At 38.1% G+C, this 27,167-nt stretch overlaps 2 protein-coding genes across 10 annotated transcripts in view; both read right to left on the bottom strand.

The window, feature by feature from the left end:
• Positions 1-7,356: 7,356 nt before the first annotated feature.
• Positions 7,357-10,393, bottom strand: RPS13 (ribosomal protein S13). The gene is made up of 6 exons (XM_027115290.1): positions 10,271-10,393; positions 10,078-10,126; positions 9,599-9,677; positions 8,489-8,658; positions 8,064-8,164; positions 7,357-7,436 (listed from the first exon to the last, which is right to left on the bottom strand). Exons 1-6 carry the CDS (start codon positions 10,291-10,293, stop codon positions 7,403-7,405), a joined length of 456 nt encoding a protein of 151 aa, XP_026971091.1. The 5' UTR covers positions 10,294-10,393; the 3' UTR covers positions 7,357-7,402.
• Positions 10,394-16,714: 6,321 nt separating this feature from the next.
• Positions 16,715-27,167, bottom strand: part of PIK3C2A (phosphatidylinositol-4-phosphate 3-kinase catalytic subunit type 2 alpha) — a 105,053-nt gene continuing 94,600 nt past the window's right edge. For 4 of the 9 annotated variants that reach the window (XM_027115283.1, XM_027115281.1, XM_027115282.1 and 1 more), the window contains 8 exons: positions 26,766-26,875; positions 24,682-24,889; positions 23,365-23,489; positions 22,325-22,442; positions 22,159-22,231; positions 21,715-21,824; positions 21,502-21,627; positions 16,715-19,833 (listed from right to left, as the gene is read on the bottom strand). In XM_027115283.1, the coding sequence (XP_026971084.1) occupies positions 19,651-19,833; positions 21,502-21,627; positions 21,715-21,824; positions 22,159-22,231; positions 22,325-22,442; positions 23,365-23,489; positions 24,682-24,889; positions 26,766-26,875 (1,053 nt within the window). In that variant the 3' untranslated portion in view covers positions 16,715-19,650. Of the gene's footprint in view, positions 20,048-21,501; positions 21,628-21,714; positions 21,825-22,158; positions 22,232-22,324; positions 22,443-23,364; positions 23,490-24,681; positions 24,890-26,765; positions 26,876-27,167 lie in introns of all 9 variants that reach the window. The other 5 variants (XR_003434520.1, XR_003434519.1, XM_027115285.1 and 2 more) reach the window with 5 other exon arrangements.

The following is a 27,167-nucleotide window of genomic DNA, read 5'->3' as shown; positions in this document are numbered from 1 at the left end:
CGGTCAGGGAATTAAGATCCCGCAAGCCTTGTGGCGCGGCCAAAAAGAAAAGAAAATAAGAGAGAAATAATAGTAAAAACTGCTTATACTGAGATTTCTGAAGATTTAAAATTTTGATTTCTCTAATGGATATATTGTCATATATTAGGCATTAGCTAAAATGTTACTCAATTTTTTAGCTGGTTTGTCTAGAACACGGGTCTTTATTATTTGCACTTCTCTTAAAAAAAAAAAAAAGAACAAAACCTGAGAAAATGGATAAGAGGCATCAGTTGTAGTGACAGGAACACCAGGCATCTGAATGGCCTTAGTTTGAGTTACCTTTTCTGAGCCTCAATTTCCCCATCTTTAAAATGGGGGTAATTTTCTCACATAAATGAATTTATGCCAAACCTCCTTCCAAAAAAATCTAGAATCAACTTTTTGGGAAGTTGTGAAAATCAAAGAAATAACAAATGTGAGAGTACTTTTAAATTATAAGAAGCTGCTGGTATAGGGTACTGTTAGCTTCAGCAACCACACACACACACACACACACACACGCACACGCACACACGCACCTCGCCCCCTAGTGGTAGAAAGAGTAATTGCATCTGGATAGAATTCCATATTGTCTATATACTATACTGTATAGCGAGCATCCCAATTCAGATCCTTACAAGGATTACTGGACATTTGAGGAAAGCTTTTAACATAAAAGACAAACAAACAAAAAAGGATCTCAAAGAAAATATACAATGTAGAGGCAGAAAAAGTTTATCTGTGAAAGAACAGGTTTCTATGAAAAGCAAGTTCAGGGAACAAAGATGAGCTCTGAGCAGTGATGAGCTGGATCTGGCTCATAAGGGCTAACAAAACCCAAATGTTACTTTCTGAGGAATTCTGAAAGCTAGTTAAGCACAGGGCATTACTCAAAATTAAATTATATAAACTCAAAGGTAAATAAATTATTTTTAAAACAATTTAAGAAATAAAGCTCATCACTTCTAATTATTTTACATCATTTTATCATCTATAGTCTTGAAGTCATTTATGTTTACTGTTTCTGTATAGGCAAAATACTATGTACTTGGTCTACTGCCAAGTATCTCTTCCCAGCTCCATCCCACTGGTAGCTTGAAATTGGCCATCATGGGATTTTTTACATCACAGGATAGGTAAACACTACAAATCAGTGCCCAACCCCCCCCCAGAGATTTAAACATTCACCTACATATACGTAAATATTATATATATATATATACACACACACGCCATCCAGCATACATATAACATTTACCAATATACCACTGGCTCTGGGAAATTAAAAATATAAAGGTAGAAATGGAAAAACTTAGTAAGACTGGAAGATAAAGTGGAAACCTCTCAGAAGGAAAAGCAATGGACAATAGTTGGTAAAAGATGAAAAAAAATAGAGGATCAGTCCAGAAATCTAATGTGCAAATAATGAGTTCCAGAAAAAGAACACAGAAAATAGTGTGGAAGAAATATTAAAGGAGTAATTCCAGAAAATTTCCCAGAACTGCAAGACAATTTTGAAACTGAAATAGCTCACTGAGTACCTTGCAGAACAAATGAAAAAAGATAAAACCAAGGCATTATTGCAAATCTCAGAACACTAAGCAACAGAGACAATCCTAAAAGCATCAGGTCAAGAAAAGAAGAAAAAAAAAACCCAAAAGAAAAAAAAAAGGTTATAAACAAAGGAGTGGGATACGGAATGACATCTGACTTCTCAACAACAGTTTTTGTTCGTTTTTAGTTTAAAACAGTAAGCAGTGCTAAAACTCTTTAGGAAAAATTATTTCCAATCTAGAGTCTACTCCCAGTCAAATTCTATCACTCAACAATGAGAGCTGAAAAGACTTTTTCCAAGATCTCAAGTTTTTTCATCTCTGGTGTGCATTCATTTAACCAATATTTGAGAACCTACTATGTGCCAGACACTATTCTAAATTCTAGGGATGCAGCAGTGAACAAACAGGTCCTTGCTCTATGGGGCTTTCTTATAATCTGAAAATATCAACACAGCATGTCAGGTAGCAATCAGTACTCTGAAGAACAGCAGGGCTAGGGGGATGGAGTGCTGAGTGAGAGGGAGCTCTTTCAGACAGGGCCTCTGCTTGAGGTTACAGTTGAACAGAGACCTCAATGAAGGAGCAAGCCATGCAGATGTCTGGGGGAAGAACTTTCCAGGCAGAGGAATGAACAAGGGCAATGGCCCAGGGAGGAGTGTTTGTGAAACCAGGCTGGTGTGACTGGGAAGGGTGGCAGGAGATGAACGCAGAGGCCACACCACAGGGGCCCTTTGAGTTGGATACTTCCCTTTTGTCCCCGCACACCCACTTGCCACCCTGTTCTGCCACCTGGGAAGCTGATGTTTATGGCCCATGTCAACAAGCTCCCCTGACCTCTGGCTTCCTATGAGATTTGGCCAATGGGAGGCACCTGCAAGAAATCAGAGGGCAGGAGTCATCTTTACCCAGACGACCTTCAGCAGCTTGGAGTTCCCCTGTGCACTTCAGGTTGGGGGTGGGTGTCCCTAATGCCTCTCCAGGGTTGCCAGCTCCAGGAAACCAGATAGCATGCCTTGTGGCTTCCCTAAACCCCACTGGCACCTCTGTAAAGAGTTCCTTTAGTACACACTCTCCCAATTCCTCAATTTGAGTGTGACATCCACCTGTTTTCCTGCCAGGATCCTAATACTCCTTTGTAAGGCAAGATAAGGATTTTAATCTTAAGGAGATGGAAACCACTGGAGGTTTTTAAGCATGCGGGACACCGTGTGACTTAGATTTTAAAAGACCACTCTAGATGGATGCAGTAAACTTTGGTGGGGAGTAACAGGTGGTAAAGAATAGTTAGGAGGAGGCTTTTACAATCGTAAGGGTAAGAGAAGGTGACTCAGACTAGGGTGTTTGTAGTAGAGGTGATAAGTGATCAAACGTGGGGATACATTGTTAAGATCAAGCCAAGAGGATGTGGTGACCAAGTGGACATATGGGTGTAAGAGAAAAAAAGGCAAGGCTGATTCAGGTTTTTGGCCCAAGGATGAAATCAAGTTGCCATTTATTAAGACGTAAATGTCTTCGGAGAGAGCAGGTTTGGGCTGCAAAAGTCAAGAGTTCAGTTTGGGAATAAATAAAGTCCACATACGTATTAGAGATCCAAGTGGGGATGTTGAATTGGTGGTTGCATATCTAAGACTGGAGTTCAGAGAAGGTCTGCGCTGGAGATACGAATTTTAGTGTACTTAACATCAAAGAGAGCATTTAAAGCTAGAAACTCGATGAAATTACCTTGGAGTTGGTATAAACAGGGAAGAAATGAGGTTCAAGGATTGAGCTCTTTCTTCAGGAGCTACCAGAGGATGTTTCACCAAAAGGAAGGCGTAAACCAAGAAAGAGGAAGATACATGATATGGAAATCGGGACTCTGACACTGGTGGCAGAAAGAATCCCATATTGATGGCAAAAGGAGACCCCAGAACTATAGGTCTGAAGAGTAATTTACCTGAGTTGGAGCTAGCGGATGAGTGCCCTGGGAGGGATATCACCAAAAAACGAGAACAAAAGTAAACCTGATTGAACATATTGAGATTTAAACTACGGTTCAACAATTGGGGATGAATTAGAGATAGGAACACAAAACACTAAGCAGATGGAAGAACAAGTTAATTACTAACAATTTCTGTAAATATATGTATTTATAGGAAATGTTAAGTATAGAATTATACATATTATATATAAACATTATATGAAAATTCCAGATGAAGAGGTATAAACTAAAAATCAAGAAATCATAGTAGGGAGTTCCCTGGTGGCCTAGTGGTTAGGATTCCGGGTTTTCACTACCATGGCCTGGTTCAATCCCTGGTCAGGGAACTGAGATCCCGCAAACCATGCAGCACTGCCACAAAAAAAAAAAAAAAAAAAAAAATCACAGTATAAGAATGGTGCTTAGAGCAATTCCATATACATCCAAAAGAACTGAAAACAAGTACACGCACATAAACGTTCATAACAGCACTATTCAAAACAGCCAAAAGGTGGAAGCAATCCAAATATCCATCAACTGATGAATGCATAAATTATGGTATATACATACAGTGGGATATTATTCAGCCATAAAAATGAATAACATAGATAAATGCTACGATGTGAACGAGCTCCCAAAACATCATGCCAAGTGAAAACCAGACATTAAAGGCCAGCCATACATAGTATGATTCCATTTATATGAAATATCCAGAATAGGTAAACCCTTAGGAACAGAAAGCAGATTGGTGGTTGCCAGGGGCTGGGGGGAGGGGAAAATGAGGCATAACTACTTTATGAGTAGTGTTTTATTTTGGGGTGATGAAAATGTTTTGGAACTAGATAAGGATGGTGGCTGCACAATGTACTAGATGCCACCGAATTGTTCACTTTTAAATGATGAGTTTTATGTAAATTTCACCTCAATTTTTTAAAAATAATGTTATTTAGAAATAAGAAGGCATATTATATGTCAAAAAAACAGCTGAGTTGCAAGTGGTTGCCCTAGACTTTAGGCTGCAAAACGGAAGGGACTGTTTTTAGTTATAAGCCTCATAAAATAATCACAACTTTTAAAAACCAGATATATGCATAACTTCCAGTTAAAAAATAAGATGAACACCTGTCACTTGAAGAAAAGATGATTATTAAATGAAAAGAACAGTTGTTGAAGGAAACCTTCAGATACTACGAGCACACATATGGGTAGATCTGGACAAATTACATGCATATGCTGCTTCCAACTCCATCAAAATAGATGTTACAAAGAAAAAGCATATGGGAACTTTTATTTGAAAAGAAAGAATAAATGTCTAAGTCTGGAAGACAGATGAAGACAGACCATACTATATTTAACAAAAGGGAGAAGCAGAAAAAAATTTTAAAAATTTAAACAGACTAATCCATTTAAAAAAGAAAAAGATGATTAGGGAAAAACATCAGGGACAGTATCAATAAAGTTCTTAAAACTTCTATAGCAAAAATACCATAAACAAGATCAAAAGACAGAATAAACTGGGGAAAATATTTGTAACACATGATAAAGCATTAATAACAATGTCCCAAGAGAAACAGAGCATAAATAGGCAATTCACAAAAAGTAAACACAAGATACTCATTACTAATCAAAGAGGTAAAGCAGAATATCAGTCTCTTTTAACAAAGATTTATAAACAAAAACAATTTTCAAAGGATGTAAAGAAATGACATTCTCATACACCTTTTGGGTACTTATCAGTACACATTTGAAAGGCAGTTTGGGGACTTCCCTGGCGGTCCAGTGGTTACGACTCTGTGCTCCCAATGCAGGGGGCATGGGTTCAATCCTTGGTTGGGGAACTAAGATCCTGCGTAAGACTTTAGCAGTCCCAAGCCCTGAAAAAAATGAGTGGAAAACACACACACCCCCCACACCCCTTGCCCGTGTGTAATCCAAAATAAAATGTTATTTTTAAAAAAGGCAATTTTACAAAATACAAAATATACACACTGAGAGATCCCATTTCTGGGAATTTATCTCAAGATAACTACAAGGCAAATTAGAGTACAGTCCATGGAATACTAAGTTCCCACAACCTGTAACAAGTAAAGATTATGGGATGATATATGCAGTATATCATCATATAGGCAGCATATAATGCCCATGTGCAAAAAGTGTCGGCAATTATATAAAGTGATCTGGAGAGACTTAAGGTTTTCTCTGAAATGTTTAACTACTGCCGCATATTAAGAACATCATGTGATCCTCACAGTAATTTAGAGAGTCTTGAGATTTGACCCCCAAACCACACGGCCTTTAAGTAGCAGGGCTGTTTCTGAAAGCCAAGTTTGAACCCTCTGCCTAAAGGACTGCAGATGGTTTTTACATTAATATATTATTTTTTAAGGTATTAAAAACCCTCCCAATATGTAGTCCGATTTAGTATTTGCAGTAATTCTGTTGGCTTGATGGCAAAATTATAAATAGGTAAATACTTCTCCTAATTGAAAGAAACCTAGAGATGTTTGGAAACATCAAATGTTCCATGTACTATTGACTAGTTTTTGGTCCAAAATCATCAATACCCAACATTTGCCTAGCTTACCTGGGGTTTGCAAAGATCTTGCTGTTACCTTGTTTTACTTGTTCATCATTCTTGGAGATGTTTGCCTTATTACAGTAAATTTATTTCTTGGTTTATGACAGTTACCCACTTTTAAGACCTGAACATAAAAGCACAGGGATTAGAAACTTACATCTAACACTATGTAAGAATTGGGTAGAATTTCCACACCTGTTTCCCATATTTGTGAGCCCATTAGGATGTGGGGCTGAGTCAGTTTGTACACCCAGCAGGGCACAGAGAGCTGCATACCCAGCAGAGCTGGGGAGGCAAATATACAGTGTCCTGAAGAACAAGGGAAGTGAAGGAGGTGTCTGTGCCCCCAGAGCCCATCATCCCACAGGGACATCAATGCTACTTACGATACTGGTCTCTTGAAAACAAGGGACTTTGCCTGAGAGTGTGATTTCGACCACAACTTTGATTACTGCTTGGGGAAAGCTTAAGTAAAAAGAATAAACATTTATTCAAGTGATAAACACTTAGAAAAAAGGTGGTACATACACATGGCTTGCTTGAATTTTCTGAATTCTGAAGGAGTAAACCAGCCAGACATGCAGCTTCTCATTTACTGGTTTTACAGCCTTGAACACCTCACTCCAGCTGTTCAAGACTTGCCTCTTTCAAACAGGGTTACCCATGTACCTCATTAGGTTTTAAGAATTAATTAAATGAATATTCTGACAACACCCAGCTAAATAAATTTTGTCCTAACCCATCCAAAAGTTGCAAGGCTCAGGGAGCTAAGCTCATCTCATAGTTCCTCCTGTTCCCTGAAGCCCTTCTTCCTCATCTTTAAGCCTCACCCACAGGAATAGGATCAAATATTGCTTCCTAAGTCCCTCCATACTAAAGATGCCCTCCCCTCCAGATGCTTTCAAGTGTATTTCTGATATTTCAATGTAGATAACATCACAGATCTACCTCAAATACATCAAATGTATCAAAATTACTTAGAAACATTTTTGCCATGACATCAAAACAGTAAATCACCACCTCCTAGTCTCTTCCAATACCTACCCACTTTGTACACAGAAATCACCATGAAGTTATAAACTGCCCAACTAGTTTGAGCAGTGAAGGGATGTAACGGATAGATGCTATCTCATTGCTCCCTGTGGAATCACCCAGTTCTAATTCTGCTAACACACGTCCACGTCAAAAAAGATAAACACACAAACCACTGAATTTTTTTAGGGAAAGAAATACAAAACATGTTTCTAGTTAAACAATGATTTTATTGCTTGAGTACAACATACAATTTTATGCAACCAGGGCAGAAGCTGTGGATGACTCGCTGAAAAGGAAAAAAAAGGGGGGGTGGTGAGAAGAGCTAGATTAATAAAAGTCCTCCATATTCATTCCAAGAATCTCCAAAAACTACGAGAGCTATTTCCTAACAGCTAAAATAAACCCCAAATATATAAATGCACCAAACAGCTCAGTTCCTGAATCAGTTCATTATGATCAAGCATAATATGAAGATGATCACTTAGACATCCAAAGAAGAACTGGCCAACATAAGGAAAAACCTTTCTGGTGGAAACTCCGAATGTCTGGAAATTAGTCATTATAGTGAGCAATCTATGCAAAAATTAAGACAGCATAAGCACCTGGGAGCAGAGGTAAGAACTGAAACTTTACCCACAATCTAAAAGCGATTCAAAGGGCTTGCTTGTGTTCTAAATCAGTGGTCTACAGAATTATGGCCCTTTGTCTTTGTAAAAAGTTTCAATGGAACACAGCCACGTCTACCTGTTTATGTATTGTCTATGGCTGGTTTCTTGCTATAATCAGAGTTGAAAGAGTAGTTGACCATAGAGCCACAGTCTAAAACATTTACTGTCAGGCCCTTTACTATAATTATCACTATTTAATATCTGGCCAACTCCTGTTCTTGTTAACAAAAGGGGTCAATACTTACTATTTCCAATTGGGGGGGAGGACTCGTTTGGTCTTGTAATATCGAGCCAATCGGTGAATACGGCTCTCAATCAGAATCAGACGGAATTTGGCATCTTTATCCTAAAAATAAAAATTGACAGAATTCAGGAAAACCACTCAAAACTAAACACTATTTTAACAGTAGAATATATAGACACCATGTACTTTAATGAGAAGTTACCCAGTGTCCCTTAACAGAACCACAGGCTAGGGTTCATATGGCTAGATTAAGTCCTTAAGGGAATTTAGGGAGCCAAAGCTCCCCCTGCAAATCTCTCCCAGTGGAACTTTTATTTCAAAGCAAACAGTGTGATTTGTTTGTGCCCTAACCCACCTTGGATAATCCAAATCACATGCATTATATTTTACTGAAATGAATTAGTACAAGTAGTCCTCTTCTCTTACCTTTCTGTTTCTCTCGAGATGCTTTCGAACAGCAACAGCTTTCTTAATTAAATGATAAAGATCCTCAGGAAGATCAGGAGCAAGTCCTTTGGACTTAAGAATTCTCAAGATTTTATTGCCTGTCACAAAACGTACTTGTGCAACACCGTGTGAGTCTCTCAGGATTACACCTGAAAAGGGAATAATATAAATTCCCACACCAAACATACAAATTGAAGCATGTGACGTCAAGGCTCTGAGATCAAGTCACTTTCCAAGTTTCCTATCTGTAAAACAAGGCTTACTTTTATACATCAAACACCGACATTAGACTACATGCAAAGCTCACTCAGACAGCCAAGGAAGGTTTACCCAACACTAAGGAAAACCCTTCTGGTGGAAACTGCGAATGTTGTTAAGACCATCATCATAGTCAGCTGTTGCATTACAGGCCACCAAAGGAATCAAGGAGATTCTTCAAAACAGCACCATCTGACTACTTGACAGTCTATCATGTATCTCCTATTGTGTGCAATACCTCCACTAGTCTGTAAACTCCAGAAGACTAAGTTGCCCTTTTTTTGATTACTTTATTCTCAGGATCCAGAATCACATAGCAGGCAAACATTCACTGAATGAAGCCATTTGCACAAAGTCACACACAGCTGAGGTTCAAACCACATCTAACTGTGAGAAAGTGATGAGCACTCTGAGGAGCCAATCCCAATTCCTCCATTAACACCTGTGTGATTTGGGGCATGTTACACAGCTGCAATGTGCCTCAGTGCCTCAACTTAACATAAAGAAAACTAGTATTTATTTGAAAGTATGGCTGTCAGAATTAAACAACGTCATTATATGTAAAGTGCTTAGAACCATGCACCTAGGAGAGTGCCTAGCCCAAAGAAAATACTCATTAAATTTTGGAGCACATTTTACTCACTTTACCGCCTTCCAAGTAAGAACCTGAGAGTTCAGCAAATGAAGACTAGGCCTCGGTCATCATCAACAGTAAAGCAAGGAAAACGAGCAAAAGATTTTCAAGCCACGTGTGAGACGTTTGCCCCGAGTCTTCTTCAGCAGGTTACACGAGGGCAAGCGGAAGGGGCTGCATTAAACAAAAATACTCACCTATTTGCGAGGGAGTCAGGCCCTTCTTGGCCAATTTGTAGATCTGCTCCTTCACGTCGTCAGACGTCAGCTTCAGCCACTGTTTATGGTAAAGAAAGCGGCTTTAAGACGAAAAACCAGAGATGGAACCGAAACACAGCGGTCCCCTCCACCTTCAAAACCGCGCTCCTGGGCTTCCCTGGTGTCGCAGTGTTTGGGAGTCCGCCTGCCGGTGCAGGGGACACGGGTTCGTGCCCAGGTCCGGGAGGATTCCGCATACCGCGGAGCGGCTGGGCCCGTAAGCCATGGCCGCTGAGCCTGCGGTTCCGGAGCCTGTGCTCCGCAACGGGAGAGGCCGCAGCAGTGAGAGGCCCGCGTACCGCAAAAAAAAAACAAACCGCGCTCCTCATGCACACGTGGTTCCCATCCCCGCGCCGCTTCCCCCAAGCAACGAATGGCACCCCCTCCCGGCCTCTCCCCGGTCCCCGCGCGCTACTTACAGTGGGGACGCTGCGGCGGTAGGGTAGAGCCGACTGGGACAGGCCCTTCCTGGGGAGAGAAGCAGTCTCGGGGTGAGGAAATCCCTGCCACAGCAGCCCAGAACCTAACCCCCTCGATCCGCTGCCCACAGTCTCTCTTTCCCCCCAATTCCCGGGCCCAGCCCTAGCAACCCGTTCACAAACCCGAGCTTACCCGGGAGCATGCATACGGCCCATGATGGCGGCGGTGCGGTACCAAAAAGGAGGGAGAGGGCGGGAGCGCCGTAGGAAGCCACCCTACACGCCGGAAGTGACCTCACACGTCCTCGCTTCCTCGCCGGCAGGAGGCGGAGCTGCGCTGCGTGTTTCCCGGCGACCGCGTGACTACATATCCCGAAAAGCACTTCAACGTGGACTACACGTCCCGGCATGCATCGGTGTTTGAGGCGGTGCTAGACTAGAGAAGGGGAAAAAGAGTCCGCTTCCAGCCTGGGCTGTGGGCTAGTTAGAAGTGCTGCTTGCGCCGAGGTTGTTCAGGTTCGGATGCCGGACTGGGAGTGCGAATGGAACAGATACAGCTGCAGAGAGGTTGGTAGACTTGGTCCCCGCCCTTAAAGAAGGCCGTTATCTGCGCCCCCGCCGCCCAGCGAATTTGGGCGTCAGAAGTTCAGCCCTACACAATTGTTCATCCACTCACCAGTGCCAGGCCTTGCCTTGGCATTGGATACCTCAGAGTCTGTCCCTGCCCTTAAAACATTCACATGGGGGAATTCCCTGGTGGTCCAGTGGTTAGGACACCGCCCCCTCACTGCCAAGGGCCTGGGTTTGGTACCTGGTCGTGGAACTAAGATCTCACAAGCTGCGCTGCGGAGCCAGAAAATACATACATACCAAAAATTCGCAGGTACAATACCATCGTGATAAGTGCTACATTGGAAGTAATGGTAGTGGCTGCCGCCTAGCCAAGAGTAACATTTCTTATTTCTAATCCTAATCTTTCAGGGGAGGGGTCACTGACTACAGAGAAGTCAGATCCTGGCCTCTGTCATCTCAATGAAGCCCTCCCTGAGGAAAACCATTCCCTTTAAAGTAGTTATTTTCCCTCCCAACACAGTATCCTATTGATTATCCTCATAACATATAGTCTGTCATTTTCCTTTATTTATTTATTTTTAAAATCCCATACTCCTTCCCTCTGCCTTCGCTATTGGTAACCATGTTTGTTTTCATGTCTGTGTTTCTGTTTTGTAAATAAGTTCATTTGTACTATTTTTTAGATTCCACATAAAAGTGATACCATGTAATATTTGTCTTTCTGTCTGACTTAGTATGATAATCTCTGGGTCCACCCATGTTGCTGAAATGGCATTATTTCATTCTTTTTTATGGCTAACATTCGATTGCGTATATAGATATATATATATATAGATATAAAAACATCTTTATCCATTCATCTGTTGATGAACACTTAGGTTGCTTCCATGTCTTGGCTACTGTAAATAGTGCCACTATGAACATTAGGATGCGTGTATCTTTTCAAATTAGAGCTTTTGTCTTTTCCGGATATATGCCCAGGAGTGGGATTGCTGATCATATGGTAACTCTATTTTTAATTTTTTAAGGAAACTCCATCCTGTTTTCCATAGTGGCTGCACCAATTTACATTCCTATCAACAGTGTGGGAGGAATCCCTTTTCTCCGCACCCTCTCCAGCATGTATTATTTGTAGACTTTTTGATGATGGCTATTCTAACCGATGTGAAGTGATACTTAATAGTTTTAATATGCATTTCTTTAATAATTAGCGGTGTTGAGCATCTTTTCATGTGCCTGTTGGCCATCTGTATGTCTTCTTTGGAGAAATGTCTGTTTAGGTCTTCTGCCCATTTTTTGATTGGACTGTTTTCGTTAGAGTTGTATGAGCTGTTTGTATATTTTGGAAATTAAGCCCGTGTCAGCTGCATCATTTGCAAATATTTTCTCCCATAGGTTGTCTTTGGTTGATTTGGTTTATGGTTTCCTTTGCTATGCAAAAGCTTGTTTGATTAGGTCCCATTTGTTTATTTCTATTGCCTTGGGAGACTGACCTAAGAAAATATTGCTATGATTTATGTCAGAGAATGTTTTGCGTATGTTCTCTTCTAGGGAGTTTTATGGTGTCATGTCTGATATTGTCTTTAAGCCATTTTGAGTTTACTTTTGTGTACGGTGTGAGGGTGTATTCTAACTTCATTCATTTACATGCAGCTGTCCAGCTTTCCCAGCACCACTTGCTGAAGAGACTCTTCTCCATTGTATATTCTTCTTTCCTTTGTCGAAGATTAATTGACTGTAGGTGTGTGGGTTTATTTCTGGGCTCTCTGTTCTGTTCCATTGATCTGTATGTTTGTTTTTGTGCTTTCATTTTTCCTTTCTAGTTGTTTGTTTGGTTGTCTGCCTCCAATAAATGTGAACTCTTAGATTGTTCATTGCTTTCACCTCCAGCACCAAGAACAGTGCCTAACTAGGCCGTCAATAATATTTTTAAAGAATGAATCTAAATAAGTAATTTTTTCCTCATGAAGATGTGTAGACTACAAACTTTATTTCAGGAGGCATAATGGGAAGAGTAAGATTTGGCAATCTAGACCTGGATTACCATACATCTGTGTGTGATTTGGATCAAATCACTTTCTTAGTTATACATGAGGTTTTTGAGTACTCAAGCATTGCCAGAATGATTTGCCCTCAGCCCGCTAACTTATCACACTTATGTCTTGTAGTAGAATGATTTGAAGGATATCTGTGATATAACCAATATTAGTATTGGATTGTTTTGAGAATACCACTCTGGTTTAAAAAAAAAATCATTAAAAAAAATCAGTTGTTAAAAAGACCATACAATTTTTCTAATAAGGATATAGGAATGTTGACTCAAATATTTATTCATGGTATAGGAATTATAACTATTGTTTCAGGGTTTTTTGTTTGTTTTAGTCATGTTTAAGCCCTCCACTAGTTTTCAGTTCTTTATCTGGCCATGTTTGTATATTCAGTAATAATAAAGATAAAATATGATGTGTATAAATTTTAATCAAATGATATTTACCTTCTATTGCCTTTAAATGTGTCATGCTTTTTGGAGAACTTGTTAATTAAAACCTGATTTTTCAAAGACAAAAAAGGGGAAATTATAATTTCACTATCTAAAAAAAGTCAGTGTTAACACATTTATTAAAGGCAGAGGTTCCATGATCAAATGGTTTCTAAAAATTGATTGTATGAGCTTCTAAACATTTTATTGAGGTAAAATTCACATACCATAAAATCCACTAGAGTAACCATTTTAAAGTGTATAATCCAGTGCCTTTTAGCACATTTACAGTGTTGTGCAACCATCACCACTAATTCCAGGAATTTTCACTAAAAAGCTTTCTGGGCTTCCCTGGTGGCACAGTGGTTAAGAATCCACCTGCCAATGCAGGGGACGCGAGTTCAAGCCCTGGTCCAGGAAGATCCCACATGCCGCAGAGCAACTAAGCCCGTGCGCCACAACTACTGAGTCTGCACTCTAGAGCCCGTGTGCTACAGCTACTGAAGCCTGCGCACCTAGAGCCTGTGCTCTGCAACGAGAAGCCACTGCAATGAGAAGCCCGCACACCGCAACGAAGAGTAGACCCTGCTCGCTGCAACCAGAGAAGAGCCAGCGCACAGCAACGAAGACCCAACGCAGCCAAAAAATAATAATAATTTTTTTTAAAAAGCTTTCTATTCTAGACAAATACCATATGATATCACTTATATGTGGAATCTAAAATATGACACAAATTAACCTATCTATGAAACAGTCAGGGACACAGAGAATAGACTGGTGGCTGCCAAGGGGGAGGATAGGAGTGGGAGTTCGGGATTAACAGATGCAAACTGGTATATATAGAATGGATAAACAACAAAGTCCTACTGTATAGCACAGGGAACTACAGTCAATATCCTGTGATAAACTATAATGGAAAAGAATATGAAAAAGAATGTATATATATAACTGAGTCACTTTGCTGTACATCAATAACAACATTGTAATTCAACTATACTTCAATAAAAAATAAATCTAAAAAAAGCTTTCTGTTCTTTAAGCAATCACTCTTCAGTATCCCGTCCCCCACAGTCCCTGGCAACCACTAATCTGCTTTGTCTCCTTGGATTTGCCTAGTCTGGAGTTTTCATATAAATTAAATCATACAGTATGTGGCTTTTTATATGTTGTTTCTTCCATTAGCATGTTTTCAAGGTTCATCCATATTGTAGTATGTATCAATGCTCCATATCTTTTAATGGCTGAATAATATTTCATCATATGGATATACCATTTTGTTTTATCCATTCATCAGTTGATGGATATTTGGCTTGTTTCTACTTTTTGACCACTATGAATAATGCTGCTATGAACATTTGTGCACAAGTATTTGAGTACCTGTTTTCAGTTCTCTTGGAGATTACATACCATATGAATTGCTGGGTCATAGGGGTAACTATGTTTGTATGTATGTATGTATGTATGTATTTTTGGCTGCGTTGGGTCTTCGTTGCTGCATGCAGGCTTTCTCTAGTTGCGGCGAGTGGGGGCTACTCTTCCTTGCAGTGCGCAGGCTTCTCATTGCAGTGACTTCTCTTGTGGTAGAGCACGGGCTCTACGCGCGTGGGCTTCAGTAATTGTGGCACGTGGGCTCCAGTAGTTGTAGCTCACGGGCTGTAGAGCACAGGCTCAGTAGTTGTGGCACACGGAATTAGTTGCTCCGCAGCATGTGGGATCTTCCCGGACCAGGGGTCGAAACCGTGTCCCCTGCGTTGGCAGGTGGATTCTTAACCACTGCACCACCGGGGAAGCTATGTTTAACTTTTTGAGAACTACCAGTGTTTTCCACAGCAGCTGGCACCATTTTACATTCCTACCAGCAGTGTACGAGGGCACCAATTTCTCCACATCCTCACAAACACTTAACTTTTTAAATTCTAGCTATCCTAGTGGGTGTGAATTGGTATCTCAATGTAGTTTTGTATTTCCCTAATGACTGAGATATTGAGCATCTTTTCATGTGATTGTCGGCCATTCTGGAAAAACGTCTGTTCAAAAGTCCTTTGCCCATTTAAAAATTGAGTTTGCTTTCTCTTGAATTTTAAGAGTGCTTTATGTATTCCAGATACCAGGTCCTTATCAGGTATATGTGAATATTCTCTCCAATTCTGTGAGTTGTCTTTTTACTTTATTAATAGTGTCCTTGATGCACAGTTTGTAATTTTGATGAAAACCAATCTATTTTTCTTTTGTTGCTTGTGTTTTTTGTGACATAAGAAACCCTGTCTAATTCTAGGTTACAAAGATGTACACTTATGTTTTCTTCTAAGAATTTTATAATTTTAGTTATGTTTAGGTCTTTGATCCATTTTGAATTGATTTTTGTATATGTTGTAAGAGACCTATTTCACTTTTTTGCATGTGGTTATCTAATTGTCTCAGCCCCATTTGTTGAAAAAGAACTATTCTTTCCACACTGATCCTGGCAGTCTTGTGTCTTTTCTGGATCATGATTCAAATAAACAAACAAAAAAAAACCAAATAGAAGTGAAAAATACAATAACCCAAATTAAAAACTCAACGAATGGGTTAAACAGTTGAAGAGAGAAGTAGTAAATTGGAAAAGAAGTCACAATAAATTATTCAGAACTGAAGAAAGTTACTGATCCATAGACTTAAGAATCCTAAATAGAAAAAAATAAAGATATCTACACCTAGGCACATCATCATTAATATAGATCAAACAAAATTAGCCCTAAGGTAATAATTGTTGAAGGTGTGTGACAGGATTCATTCATGGAGTTCATTATACTGTTGTCTAACTTTGTCTAAAATTTTCGTGATAAAGTGTTTCAACACAGTAAGGGTAAAATAAAGTTGTTTTGTTTCTGACACAAACTGAGTTTATCAACCAAAGAAACTGGCTCTAATTAAGTTATTGCTTTTTCATGGTCTCTGGCCCTTTTACATGTTATCTCTAGGATCAGAGAACCACAACCTCACTGGTATCATTCCAGGATGGCGGTATGGTATTAAGAATCTACATTCTCTGTTCTGAAGATAGTATAGTAATAGCCATGCTATAGACATAGTTAATATTTAAGTAAATTACCAAAGGCCAGGGACCGTATTCACAGAAGCATTTCACTTCTATGAAATGGTGATGGGGCTCTAACAAAGTGGCAATCCAGACCTTCCACAAACCACACTTAGAAGTCAGACACTCTATTTGGACATTTTTAGGGGCAGATCACAGGCCAGTTCTGAAATTCAGGATTATCTGAATCTAATAAACTCCTGGGTTGGATGCAAAGAATAGCAACAGTGAGCTCATACCAGATTTTTGAACCAAAAATGTTAATATGTGGATGAGGAAAGAAATCATAGCATGGGGACTTCCCTGGTGGTCCAGTGGTTAAGACTTTGCCTTCCAATGCAGGGGGTGTGGGTTTGATCCCTGGTCAGGGAGCCAAGATCCCACATGGCTCACGGCCAAAAAACCAAAACATAAAACAGAAGCAATAATGTAACAAATTCCGTAAAGACTTTAAAAATGGTCCACATCAAAAAAAAAAATCTTAAAAAAAAGAAATGATAGCAGAGTTCCTTTGTTCCAGAAATATTTTAATACAATTGTAGTACAGTTATGAAGTCACATTCAATCCACTGAATATATTCAAGGTATTAATAAAAATATCATACATCTTTATTAACTACCTTAACATAATTAAAGTATTTGGTTCTTACAGATGAGACTAACTGCCATATTTATTCATATTTGCATTGCTAGTCAAACAGCATGTAAGTAAATCCATGGATTATGGTAGTGGGGCTTGATTCCTTTTTGATCTGAAGTCTAAGTATCAAATTTAATGTTTTCTTTTTTAAATGCCACATGAATCCTAGAAAGAACAGTCAACCAATTTAAGGCAAGATATTGAAACTTTTACACAACATTAATTTGAAAAGATGAAAGAATACTTTATCAAAGATCATACATGCCTTAACATTTAGATACCTACAGATTCTTATAAAGGCAGTAATAAAAACATCAGTGCAAGTTCTACATTGGGTTCCTCAGTAGAGAAAATAATAGGTTCTTCGAGTAAACCATTATTTTCAAATCCCAAAACACTGCGAGGGTAAAAAATTCTTTTGGTGTACGACTTAAGCATAACTATTTTTACTCAGTAAAGATAGGTATAAAACACTGTGATTATACATAAAAATTAGTGTCTTGGCTAGTTTGTTTAAACTTTTGTTTCAGATTTACTTTAATGCAAGCTTTAAAAAGTGTTTAAAAAAACATTTAAAAATTTACTGATAGTAAGTAGTGCAAAGAGGCGCCTCTGTCATTTTTTGTTTGTTTTTGGTAAGGGCTGAAGATTAGCGTTCACAAAGAAATAACTTATATTTAAAATATATTTAACGTGTGTTTTTTTAATGACCAAAGAAGGCACATAATGAGTTAAATTAAGAGAAAGATTACCACTTGTTTTGAACTCTGGTTAACTATACAGAGTGTGTAATATACATTTTTGGTTAAAAAGTCCATATTTCTTGTAATTGAAAAGTGACATCACATTCTCTAACTCTACTATTTGTATAAAAGACACTGCTATAACAGATTGCAAACAGGCAGTATACACTGAGTCCAAGTAACAGTGACCTTTTACCAAGACAGTACTTTTTTTTCTTTTTTTTCTTTTTTTTTTTTAACAGTGGCTAAGTGACAATTCATGGAATGGAATTAGGTCTTAAAAACAAGTGAAAATATCTAGTACTTCTTCACATTTGCAAAGCTACTTACACACTTTAAGGAAATGTTAACTGTATGTGGAAAAAGCAAATAAACAGCGGTGTTTTGATCTGCCTTTTAATTAACTTATTAAATAGACAACACATTTTAATATAAAAAAAGACATTCATATATCATACGGGGTTTCCTACAAGTGGACCATTAGTGTTAGGCACCAAAAATTTCAAGTTTTTTTTTTAACCTGTCCCACTGATACATTCTCAACTCTTCTTTGTCTGCTCTGCAGGTATCACCATTTACATTAAACATTTGCACAGTTAATAAAAATTCTGTTCTGGGCAACTGAATCGGAGATTGTCCTTCCTTTCTTGGTATTTTTCATTGAGTATTTTGTCAGTTATCTCACAGCAACTAGATTGCTACAGTCTCTTACCACTTAAAAGTGAATTCCTATTCTAGCCATGAGAATTAATATTATATATACCTATTTATCCAAACTAAACACAAAATTATGTGTGAAGTTGAATGAATAATAAAAGTGAACCCTGTTCTTAATGGTTACTATAGAATGATTTCAATCATGTCCCTTATGATTCTAAATCTCATTATATTAAGGAAAGTAATTCATGCGAATGTAAAATGTTTACAAAGGTAAGTAAGACAGTGTACAAGACAAACTGTGCCATAAAGGTCTACATTAAAATTTAGTCTGGACCCTAGAGTTCTTGTCCTGGGCCTCTTGTGAAGAGTCTGCCCTACTCATGGAGTTCTTCTACCGAACAGGAATGGACACTTGAGGGAATATTTTCTCTCGTTTAATGAGGGGTGGAGTATAGATAGATGGAGGTAAAATTACCAAACTTCAGTTCACCCTCCTGGGAATAAATGTAGGATTATAATGGAATGATGGAATATAGTGTACATCTATGTTGATTAATCTCATTCAGTTACTGGGCAACGAAAACATAGAACAAATGGCTGATGTTTAAATAACTAATAAGTCACACATCTTAAGTACAGAAAATGATCTATCTGTGGGAAAAGCATTAGTAAATTTACATTAATTTCTTGTCTTTAGTAAAAAGGGAGTCAAAACTACTTACTATTAAGTCAGGAAAAAACTCAGAATGAAGTGCCAGAGAAGCATATGAAGTTAAGGCACCATTATTTACAACTTCAGTGATTGGCACTTATTCTGAAAAAGGTTTTAAAGACGTGAATAATAAAAAGCAATGTTATTTTCCCCTACTTCTATAAACTACTTAGTAGTTCTTAACATAACTATTTATTACTTGTGCTTTGCTTTTCAGCCCTGTGAATAGCAGCTGCATTTTATGGTAACACCCTGCACCTTTCCTCTCCTTTGGTGTTTGTGAACATACACAGTGGTAAAGGCTGTAAAAGGTGCAAAACAGGAAAACAAACATGCTATGTCTGTGTAAGAAACAATGCAAAATAGATGGTTGAACTGACAATACTATCAGACCACACTAAAGCTATTACTCAAGAAAGGATTAACTCCTTCACCAACTCAAAGTCTTTTTCAGGACTTATTATATATTAAGTTTAGGATTTACAGCATTCTATACAATGACTTTAAAACAGCAATGGAGTCAACAAATTCATAAAAGTTAAGTAACTGTTGGTCCAACAGATGTGTTGAAATGCAGCAAGTACATTTACTTTATAATTTCTGTCCAGTATAAAAATATTATACAAAGTTCACGTGTGTCTGCACATGTTTGTAACTATTCTTGCTTCCAAAGCTCAGAAATTCACTAGCTTACAAATAGGTTGCTGCAGTCAGCTGATACCACTTAACTGTCTCTTTGCTTAAGTTGAAATCTTTCAAAGGCAGGGTTATTCCACCCAAGAAAAAATTCTCCCGCAGAGATTCTGCACTGAGTACACTTAGCTGAAGTTCTCTCTGTCTTAGGGTTTCTTTGCTATATCCACTGTACACAAGCTATAGCAAAGGCAAAAAGAAACAGCAGATTACAAATTATTTATTTGTCCGGTTTCTAGGATTATTTTACATAAAAACATAAGTGAGATTATTAGTCAAAGAGTGACTACAACTAAAGACATTGATTATGACATCTGGTAGAATATGTCTCATACTTTAGATGCACATTTTGTATTTCAGGAGTCTTGGATTGTATTATCATTCCTCTGAGTGTCTGACAGGAATGCACAAAGCAGAAAATTATTATTAGCTAAAAACTAAAAACATGGTTTTTCTGAAATGGAGACATGGGGAGGAAAATTACATGGCAGCCTGCCTTAAGATAATTTAATAGATCATCTTTAAAAGAGAAATGGAAGGAAGAGAATGGAAGAAAAAGAGAGTAGAAGGAAGCAAGTTGGGATAGTGTAATCGTAACTATTTTACAGAAAGTGAGGGACTAAAATTTCCTTTTGTTGTCTTTCTTCTGTTGGATTTTATATACCATGAAGTGATAATTTCTGATTATCCATAATTCAGTGCAAAATCACCAATTACAAATGTAGTTTATAGCAAATCTGGAGTGTTGTAAGGTTATTCTCTTTCAAACACTGCATGCAACACAATTTTTTTCTTTTCAAGAAAGCCGCACCATAACTTCTGAGCAACATCTCCTTAATCTAGTTCTCACTGTTTGACTAAAAGAACTAAAAAAATGACCACATTTCAGTTTCTTGAAAGTATAACACTAACTAGAAGAAAAGCCTCTACTACTTTTTGAGAATAATACCAATTGGTCTTCTCCAAACATTTTATATGCTTTTAAAAAGGGCTGAAAGGGTATTCTGTGGTTTTAATAAATTTATAACCTTGATGAAACTTCAGAATTATTTGCTTCCAAATCTCTATCCAGACATTTTTGTGTGGATATAATGTTAATGTACACAAATAATGTGGTTATTATCCCAAACTAGTAGTTGACTAAGGGTTAGCGCATTTTAATAGATTAGTAAATTTATAAGTTGACCATGAGTGGCTCAGCAAAGTCACAGTTCTGCTCCCCACTGTTCAGCTGATGTTTCGCTTACTGCTTTCAGTTCAGATCACTCTATTTTGCAAGAGTTGTTGACAGACTAAGACAAATTAGAAGGAGGATGATTTTGAAACTACCTCCTATCAAACCAAGGTGAAGGTCCTGAAGATGTTTCAACAGAATAAAGAGGAAGGGCATTTGAACTTCAGTTATCTCAAGGGCTGCCATGTAGAAGGAAGAACAGAGCATTTGTGTGGTTTCAAGAGGTACAACTGAGACATACAGGTGCAAACTAGAGGGAGTGAAGATTTCAGCTCAGTAAAGAAAATGATCTAAGAGTTGGAGCTGCCCAAAACAAACTGGATGGCCTGGAAGTATTTCAGCACAGATTAGACATCCACTTTTTGAAAGGGTTTAAGCACTAGAAGGGTAGTTGAATAATGGCCCCTAAGATCTTTTTAAAGCCTAAGGATCTATGATCAAAGGTTCAATTCTGCATCATTTTGTTAAACACCATTGGACTGCTAGTGGTTTGCCTTACTAGTACAATAAATAGTTCAGCTACTGATAGCTAAAAAATTTTAATTTAAAGTGCTTAAAATTAAAAATCTTAAAACAACAAGTCTAGGAAATTTTTAGAAATGATTTTAACTTACCATTTCATTGAATGTCGGATTCCTAGTTTTTCGTGAAATTTTGGTTTTACGTTTGGATGTTTTGTGGGTATCTGGAAGTAGGTATGTCTTGACATATGGATTTGGGTCAGCCCCATCTTCAGTAACCTATAAAGAAAAGCATTCCCTTAACAGTAATGTTTCCTACCAAGGTATAGGTTTCCTCTACAATCATCATTATTTGTAATCACTCACAAGATCTTTGATGTGCATCACCATGATGAAAAGAGTGCCATTTCGGTAAGAGAGAGATAATTTCACTGCTCCTCCTATTTGGCCTGGAGTAGGACTGAAGGAACCTGCATCTGAAAATATAAATATGTTCATCTTTATTTTATGTTGCTTGCAGTGGTTCAAGCTGCAACAAAAGTTTTTGCTCTAATTCCAGGACCATCACATGTTGGAGAAAAGAAGGTAAGAACCTGGTAGAACATTGATACACACTTCTTTAGTAATCACACTCCATTAGGAAAATTATGTTTAGCCAGAAATCAACTGGCTTAGAAAGAATACCCTCCTCTCATTCTCACTGTTTACAGACACTAACCCACTGTCACTCTACCACATCCATCGAGAAGTTACAGACTTGCAGGTCATAGGGAAGTCATGAATTATCAATAAAGAGAAAAATATTCTCACCGGCAGACCTAGCTACTCCTTCAGCTTTCTCATCACGAAGTAAAGGGTGGAAAAATGTACAAACAAGATCACACTAAGGTGGAAGAGGAAAAAAAAAGACTCATTAATTTAAATACTATGCAGCACAGAAAAAAGTATGTTATTATTTTTCAGTTAGGATAGTCACCTCTGCTACATCCGTTGAAGCACTCATCAAACTCTGTAAATAACTGTTTAACTCAATTTTTCTTTTGGCTGCTACATCTTTTATGTGTGTTCTCCCTAGAACCATCCTATTAGGAAAGCTACAAAAGAAAAAAAGGAGTGGAATTTAAATTATTTCATCTTGGAGTATTTATAGAATCAAGTATAATACTTAGAAATATTCTTTTATACACTTAAATACAAAGTGGAGTCTTAATTCACTATAAAGTTATTTTTGGATTTCTTTTCCAAGTACTAGAGACGAAACAGTTCAAGTATATATTATCCTTTTATGACCTTGGTACAAAATGTACATTGCTAATATGCATATGTATTACTTATTTCCTACTTATTTCTACTCAAGATTAATCATTCACAAATTTGCAGACCTTATCCTCCAAAATAATCATTATGCAATCAGCCACAGCTATCATTGATACCAGTAAAATCCACAAATGCCACAGGGCTCAAATCAAGTTCATCTTAACTCTGCTTATTTTGGTGGCAGTGGTGAAATGAGACTGCACATGGAAATAAACTCTGATACCCACTTTGCTGCCTCATTTTCAAAATCTAATCTTGAGAAGAATGGGAGCAATTCAACACAGGACATCTACTGGTCATTAGCTACCTTAAAAATTGAAGGTTTCCAAAGGGTATCAAATACAAACCTAAACACTAACATTTTGATTAGTGATCAGTATCTCAGTTTATTGTTTTTCAGAGGAGCTCAATATGGCCGTAATAGATTATTCCTGCAGTGATTTAGAAAGCTAGAAATTTACACAAACATGTAAACTTAAACATATTTTAAGTTTAAGATCTTAATCATTCATTCAAGAAAAACTCAGTTCCTTATGTCTAGTACTGTGTCAGGCTCTTGTGATACAAAGGAAAATTAGCTGCACACGGTCCATAGTACAGTATCTTACACTAGCTTAACACAAAGCTTTTGACCTAAACTTGGTAATAAAGAAATTGTTTCCTATAAAACAAGATTAATGTACAAGGATGAGAACATACCCTGGTAACTTCCAAAGTGGAAAAATAATACTGAGCTTATTGTGAAGTTCCTGAAACTCGTCAAATGTCCGGAACACAAATGATGGCTCAAGCTGTCCTTCCCTCAAAATTCGGACTACGTAAATCTGAAAAGAAATCACACCCCTGACACATTAGATTTATAATATAACCTTTCTTGATAGACAGTTTTCAGCTTGACCATTATATGTACCAAGTGCTTTTCACTTTGCAATATATATGTCACCAACAGGAAACAGCAAATATAAAAGTCAAGGTATTTATAGCATATCTAACTACATTCTAAGAGTAACCTTAACTATTGTCTAAATAAATAAGAACTGGAATGTGAAAGTCATTCTATTTCTAGGGTTAAATATAAATGTCCTTCCAAATTTGTAAGTGTAGTGCATTTTCAGTGAAAATATTAAGTTAATTCATTTATGAGAGCAAATGAGAAGGCAAAACTTAGGGCGACTGGGAGATGGGGGAAAACATGTCTTACTGGATATTTACACTATCAACATATTATAAAGTACTTAAAGAGTAAAATGCTGGTGCACAGAGAGTCAGCTATATCTGCAGAAGACCAGAAATAAATGCAGGGATACAAACTTACTTTATTTAAAGGTGGCATTATAAATCATTGGGGGGAAAGAATGGACTATTCAGTTAAATGGTAACCTAAAATACTCAGTAAACATAAAAATTTACTAAGAATAGGTAAAAATCAAAATAGTGAAGTCACTTTTAAAATCTAGCAATTTGTCAAAAATTTAAAGGCTGACAGTGCTGTAAAGTTATCCAACAAAAATATTAGCACAAAAATAACAGCAAAAAAGATGATAATGCTATACTATTTGGGGCGGGGGGAGCACACTAAAGATCCTGTTTTTGTTCAAAAAACCCAACTTTATGTGCATGTTTTATAATCATCCCTGGAGAGTGGAATGAGAACTTAGATTTTTACTTTACGTGCTTCTATATTGGTTGAGTTTGTTACACTGAGCAAGGTTTACCTTTGAAATTAAAAACGAAGATAAGGAAGGAGAAAAGCAAAATAGCACCACCCTTTCAGTCTTGTCTCTGAAAAGAAGAGTATCGTTTGTCCTTCATGCTTCTGGAGCAAATTTACCAAGAAATAAACACCAAAAAACAATTAGGGATGCTCCAAGTATACTTATTAATTTTTGGACCATCCATGGAAGAAAGAAGTATGAAAAGAACAAATGCTTGAACTTTAGCAGAATCCGTGAAGTAAGTAGGAAAGGACAAAAATAATGCACGCATGAGTGTCTACAGATACAGAACCAAACTTACATAATGTTTATCTGGGTTGTACTTCTTATGGTAAGTGAAAACAGAGACTTCTTTGATTCGACCATCTTGTCTAAAGGAGTATGTTTTGGGTGAAAATGAAAGGATGGGCTCATCATTGGAAGGAAGACCAGAAAAACGCAACTGAGCAAGGTTGTGAATGAAGAAGTTAAACTTTGTGGCAATGCTTCCCAAACTTGATTCAATCAGCCTACGAGATAATCAGACAATGTGTTAACATTAAAGTTCATAAGAAAACATTCTCAATTATTTTAACAATAAAAGATGAAAAACACTTTTATTCATTTAAAAATATTGAGTAGATTCTCACTTTGTCAAGGAATGAGAATCAAAAAGACAGTCAAAAAGTAAAGGTCAGGGAACCTCACACAAAGATTTTTGCCTTGCTATGGAACTGAATGTTTGTGTCCCTCAAAATTCAAATGTTAAAGCCCCAACCCCACAGGGCCTTTATGGAGTTAGTGTCCTTATAAGAATGACTTTCTTCCTCCGTTTTCTTCTCCTCCCTCCTTCATCTTCAAGCTTGAACCCTCACCAGGAAGCAAATAGGCTGGCACCTTGATCTTGGACTTCCCAGGCTCCAGAACAATGAGAAGACTAATTTCCTTTGTTTAAGCCACCTTGTTTATGGTGTATTGTTATGGCAGGTCAAGCCGACTAATACTTACATGCCTGCTTTATAGTTTTGCCCAGGGGAGCCAACAAATCTCAAAAAAACAAAACAAAACCCATCAATACCTAAATTATCAGGATTAGTTTGGAAGGCTATATAAAAGTCAGCTTCCTTCAATTCAATTCAGCCCAGACTCTTGAGACTAGGGAAGTCCAGTCCAGTGTTTTCTACCTCTTCTCCACTGAGAGGAAGAAGGCAAGAGAAAAAGGAAAGAAAAGAATATGAGCTCATGTGCTCCTCCCTGCTGTGGCGTTTAATGATGTGGTACCACTGGTCTGTGACCAACCTGGTCACCAGACCTTTAGAACATATTTGCCAGGAAGATCTGCTTCTTAAGTAATAATCACAAGTTCAAATGCCACTTGTTGGTACATGTGTTTCAAGTACTACATCATATAACAACAATTTACTACAGCAGTGACCCAGAGTTCACTGTTTTAAGCACTTATGGTATCCATGAAAATTGTTATGGCAGAATCCTGAAAAATACATTAGTAGAGATATCATTTTAGAAAAAAACCTTGTATGTGATACTGTAGAAAATATGTTTTGCAGAAATGATTCATAAATGGGATGTTTAGAATTGAAATCATATACTAAATAAAACTTGAGATCTTTTTTTCCCCCCCCCGGTACGCGGGCCTCTCACTGTTGTGGCCTCTCCCATTGCGGAGCACAGGCTCCGGATGCGCAGGCTCAGAGACCATGACTCACAGGCCCAGCCGCTCCGCGGCATGTGGGATCTTCCCGGACTGGGGCATGAACCCGCGTCCCCTGCATTGGCAGGCGGACTCTCAACCACTGCGCCACCAGCGAAGCCCCAAGATGATTTTTTTTTTTTTTTTTGCGGTACACGGGCCTCTCACTGTTGTGGCCTCTCCCGTTGCGGAGCACAGGCTCCGGACGCGCAGGCTCAGTGGCCATGGCTCACAGGCCCAGCCGCTCCGCGGCATGTGGGATCCTCCCGGACCGGGGCACGAACCTGTGTCCCCTGCATCGGCAGGCGGACTCCCAACCACTGCGGCACCAGGGAAGCCCCCAAGATGATATTTTGAGAGAAGTAAATTTTTTTTTTTTTGGCCGCGCCACACGGCTTGCTGGATCTTAGTTCCCCAACCAGGGATTGAACCCAGGCCACTGCAGTGAAAGCACCGAGTCCTAACCACTGGACTTCCAGGGAATTCCTGAAATAAATGTATTTTTTAAAGTGCTATTGCCGATGCTTCACATTTATTCAGTAAATAAACTTTTGATAAACCTATTTGCTAGTACTGTGAATCACAATTTTTTCCTATAAATCAGAATTTTGATATATAGCATTTGTTTAAACTAAGGAAAACAAATCAAGGTTAAACAGTGTGTGCCTTCTCTAATATACTTAAATATACCTTACCTAGTAAAGAAAATTGTAGCTTCTGCATCTGTAGTTTGGGGTTGAAGTGCATCTCTAACATATTTCAAATCTTGAATACTTGTAAGTTCTGGTAACCCTGAAGGAATCATCTTTAGAAAGGATAAAAGGTTTGTGAGTTAAATTTTTTAAAAGTCTGTTCCTCACCCCTCCCTAAAAGCTGGCCAAGTAATCAGAAATAAAGCAAACAAACCAAAACAATCACAGTTTTAAAGAGTCTGTTAGTGTTTTAGGGACTGATTCTCTCATAAATAAGAAAAATCTTGGCCAAGAAGATCAATTGTTGCAAGTCACAGCCAGTTTATGGAATAAACGCTGTGAAATCCAGGTCTTTTGTGCAGTCCTCTGTTTCTACATCAATTTCAGTCACAATAATCATAGGGG

The sequence above is a fragment of the Aethalodelphis obliquidens genome, unplaced genomic scaffold, assembly GCF_003676395.1.
Source record: "Aethalodelphis obliquidens isolate GAN/ISIS:26980383/991018 unplaced genomic scaffold, ASM367639v1 scaffold14, whole genome shotgun sequence".
In the NCBI taxonomy this organism is placed as follows: Eukaryota; Metazoa; Chordata; class Mammalia; order Artiodactyla; family Delphinidae; genus Aethalodelphis; species Aethalodelphis obliquidens.
This window is presented reverse-complemented; position numbering and strand designations above follow the sequence as displayed.

Bases quoted from the DNA above. Each gene is read 5' to 3' on its own strand.
- RPS13 (XM_027115290.1), bottom strand. From the start codon at position 10,293: ATGGGCCGTATGCATGCTCCCGG. The intron at 9,678-10,077 runs GTAAGTAGCGCG...TACCATAAACAG, and splicing joins ACCGCCGCAGCGTCCCCACT to TGGCTGAAGCTGACGTCTGA. The intron at 8,659-9,598 runs GTGAGTATTTTT...TTCCCTTTTCAG, and splicing joins CCTGACTCCCTCGCAAATAG to GTGTAATCCTGAGAGACTCA.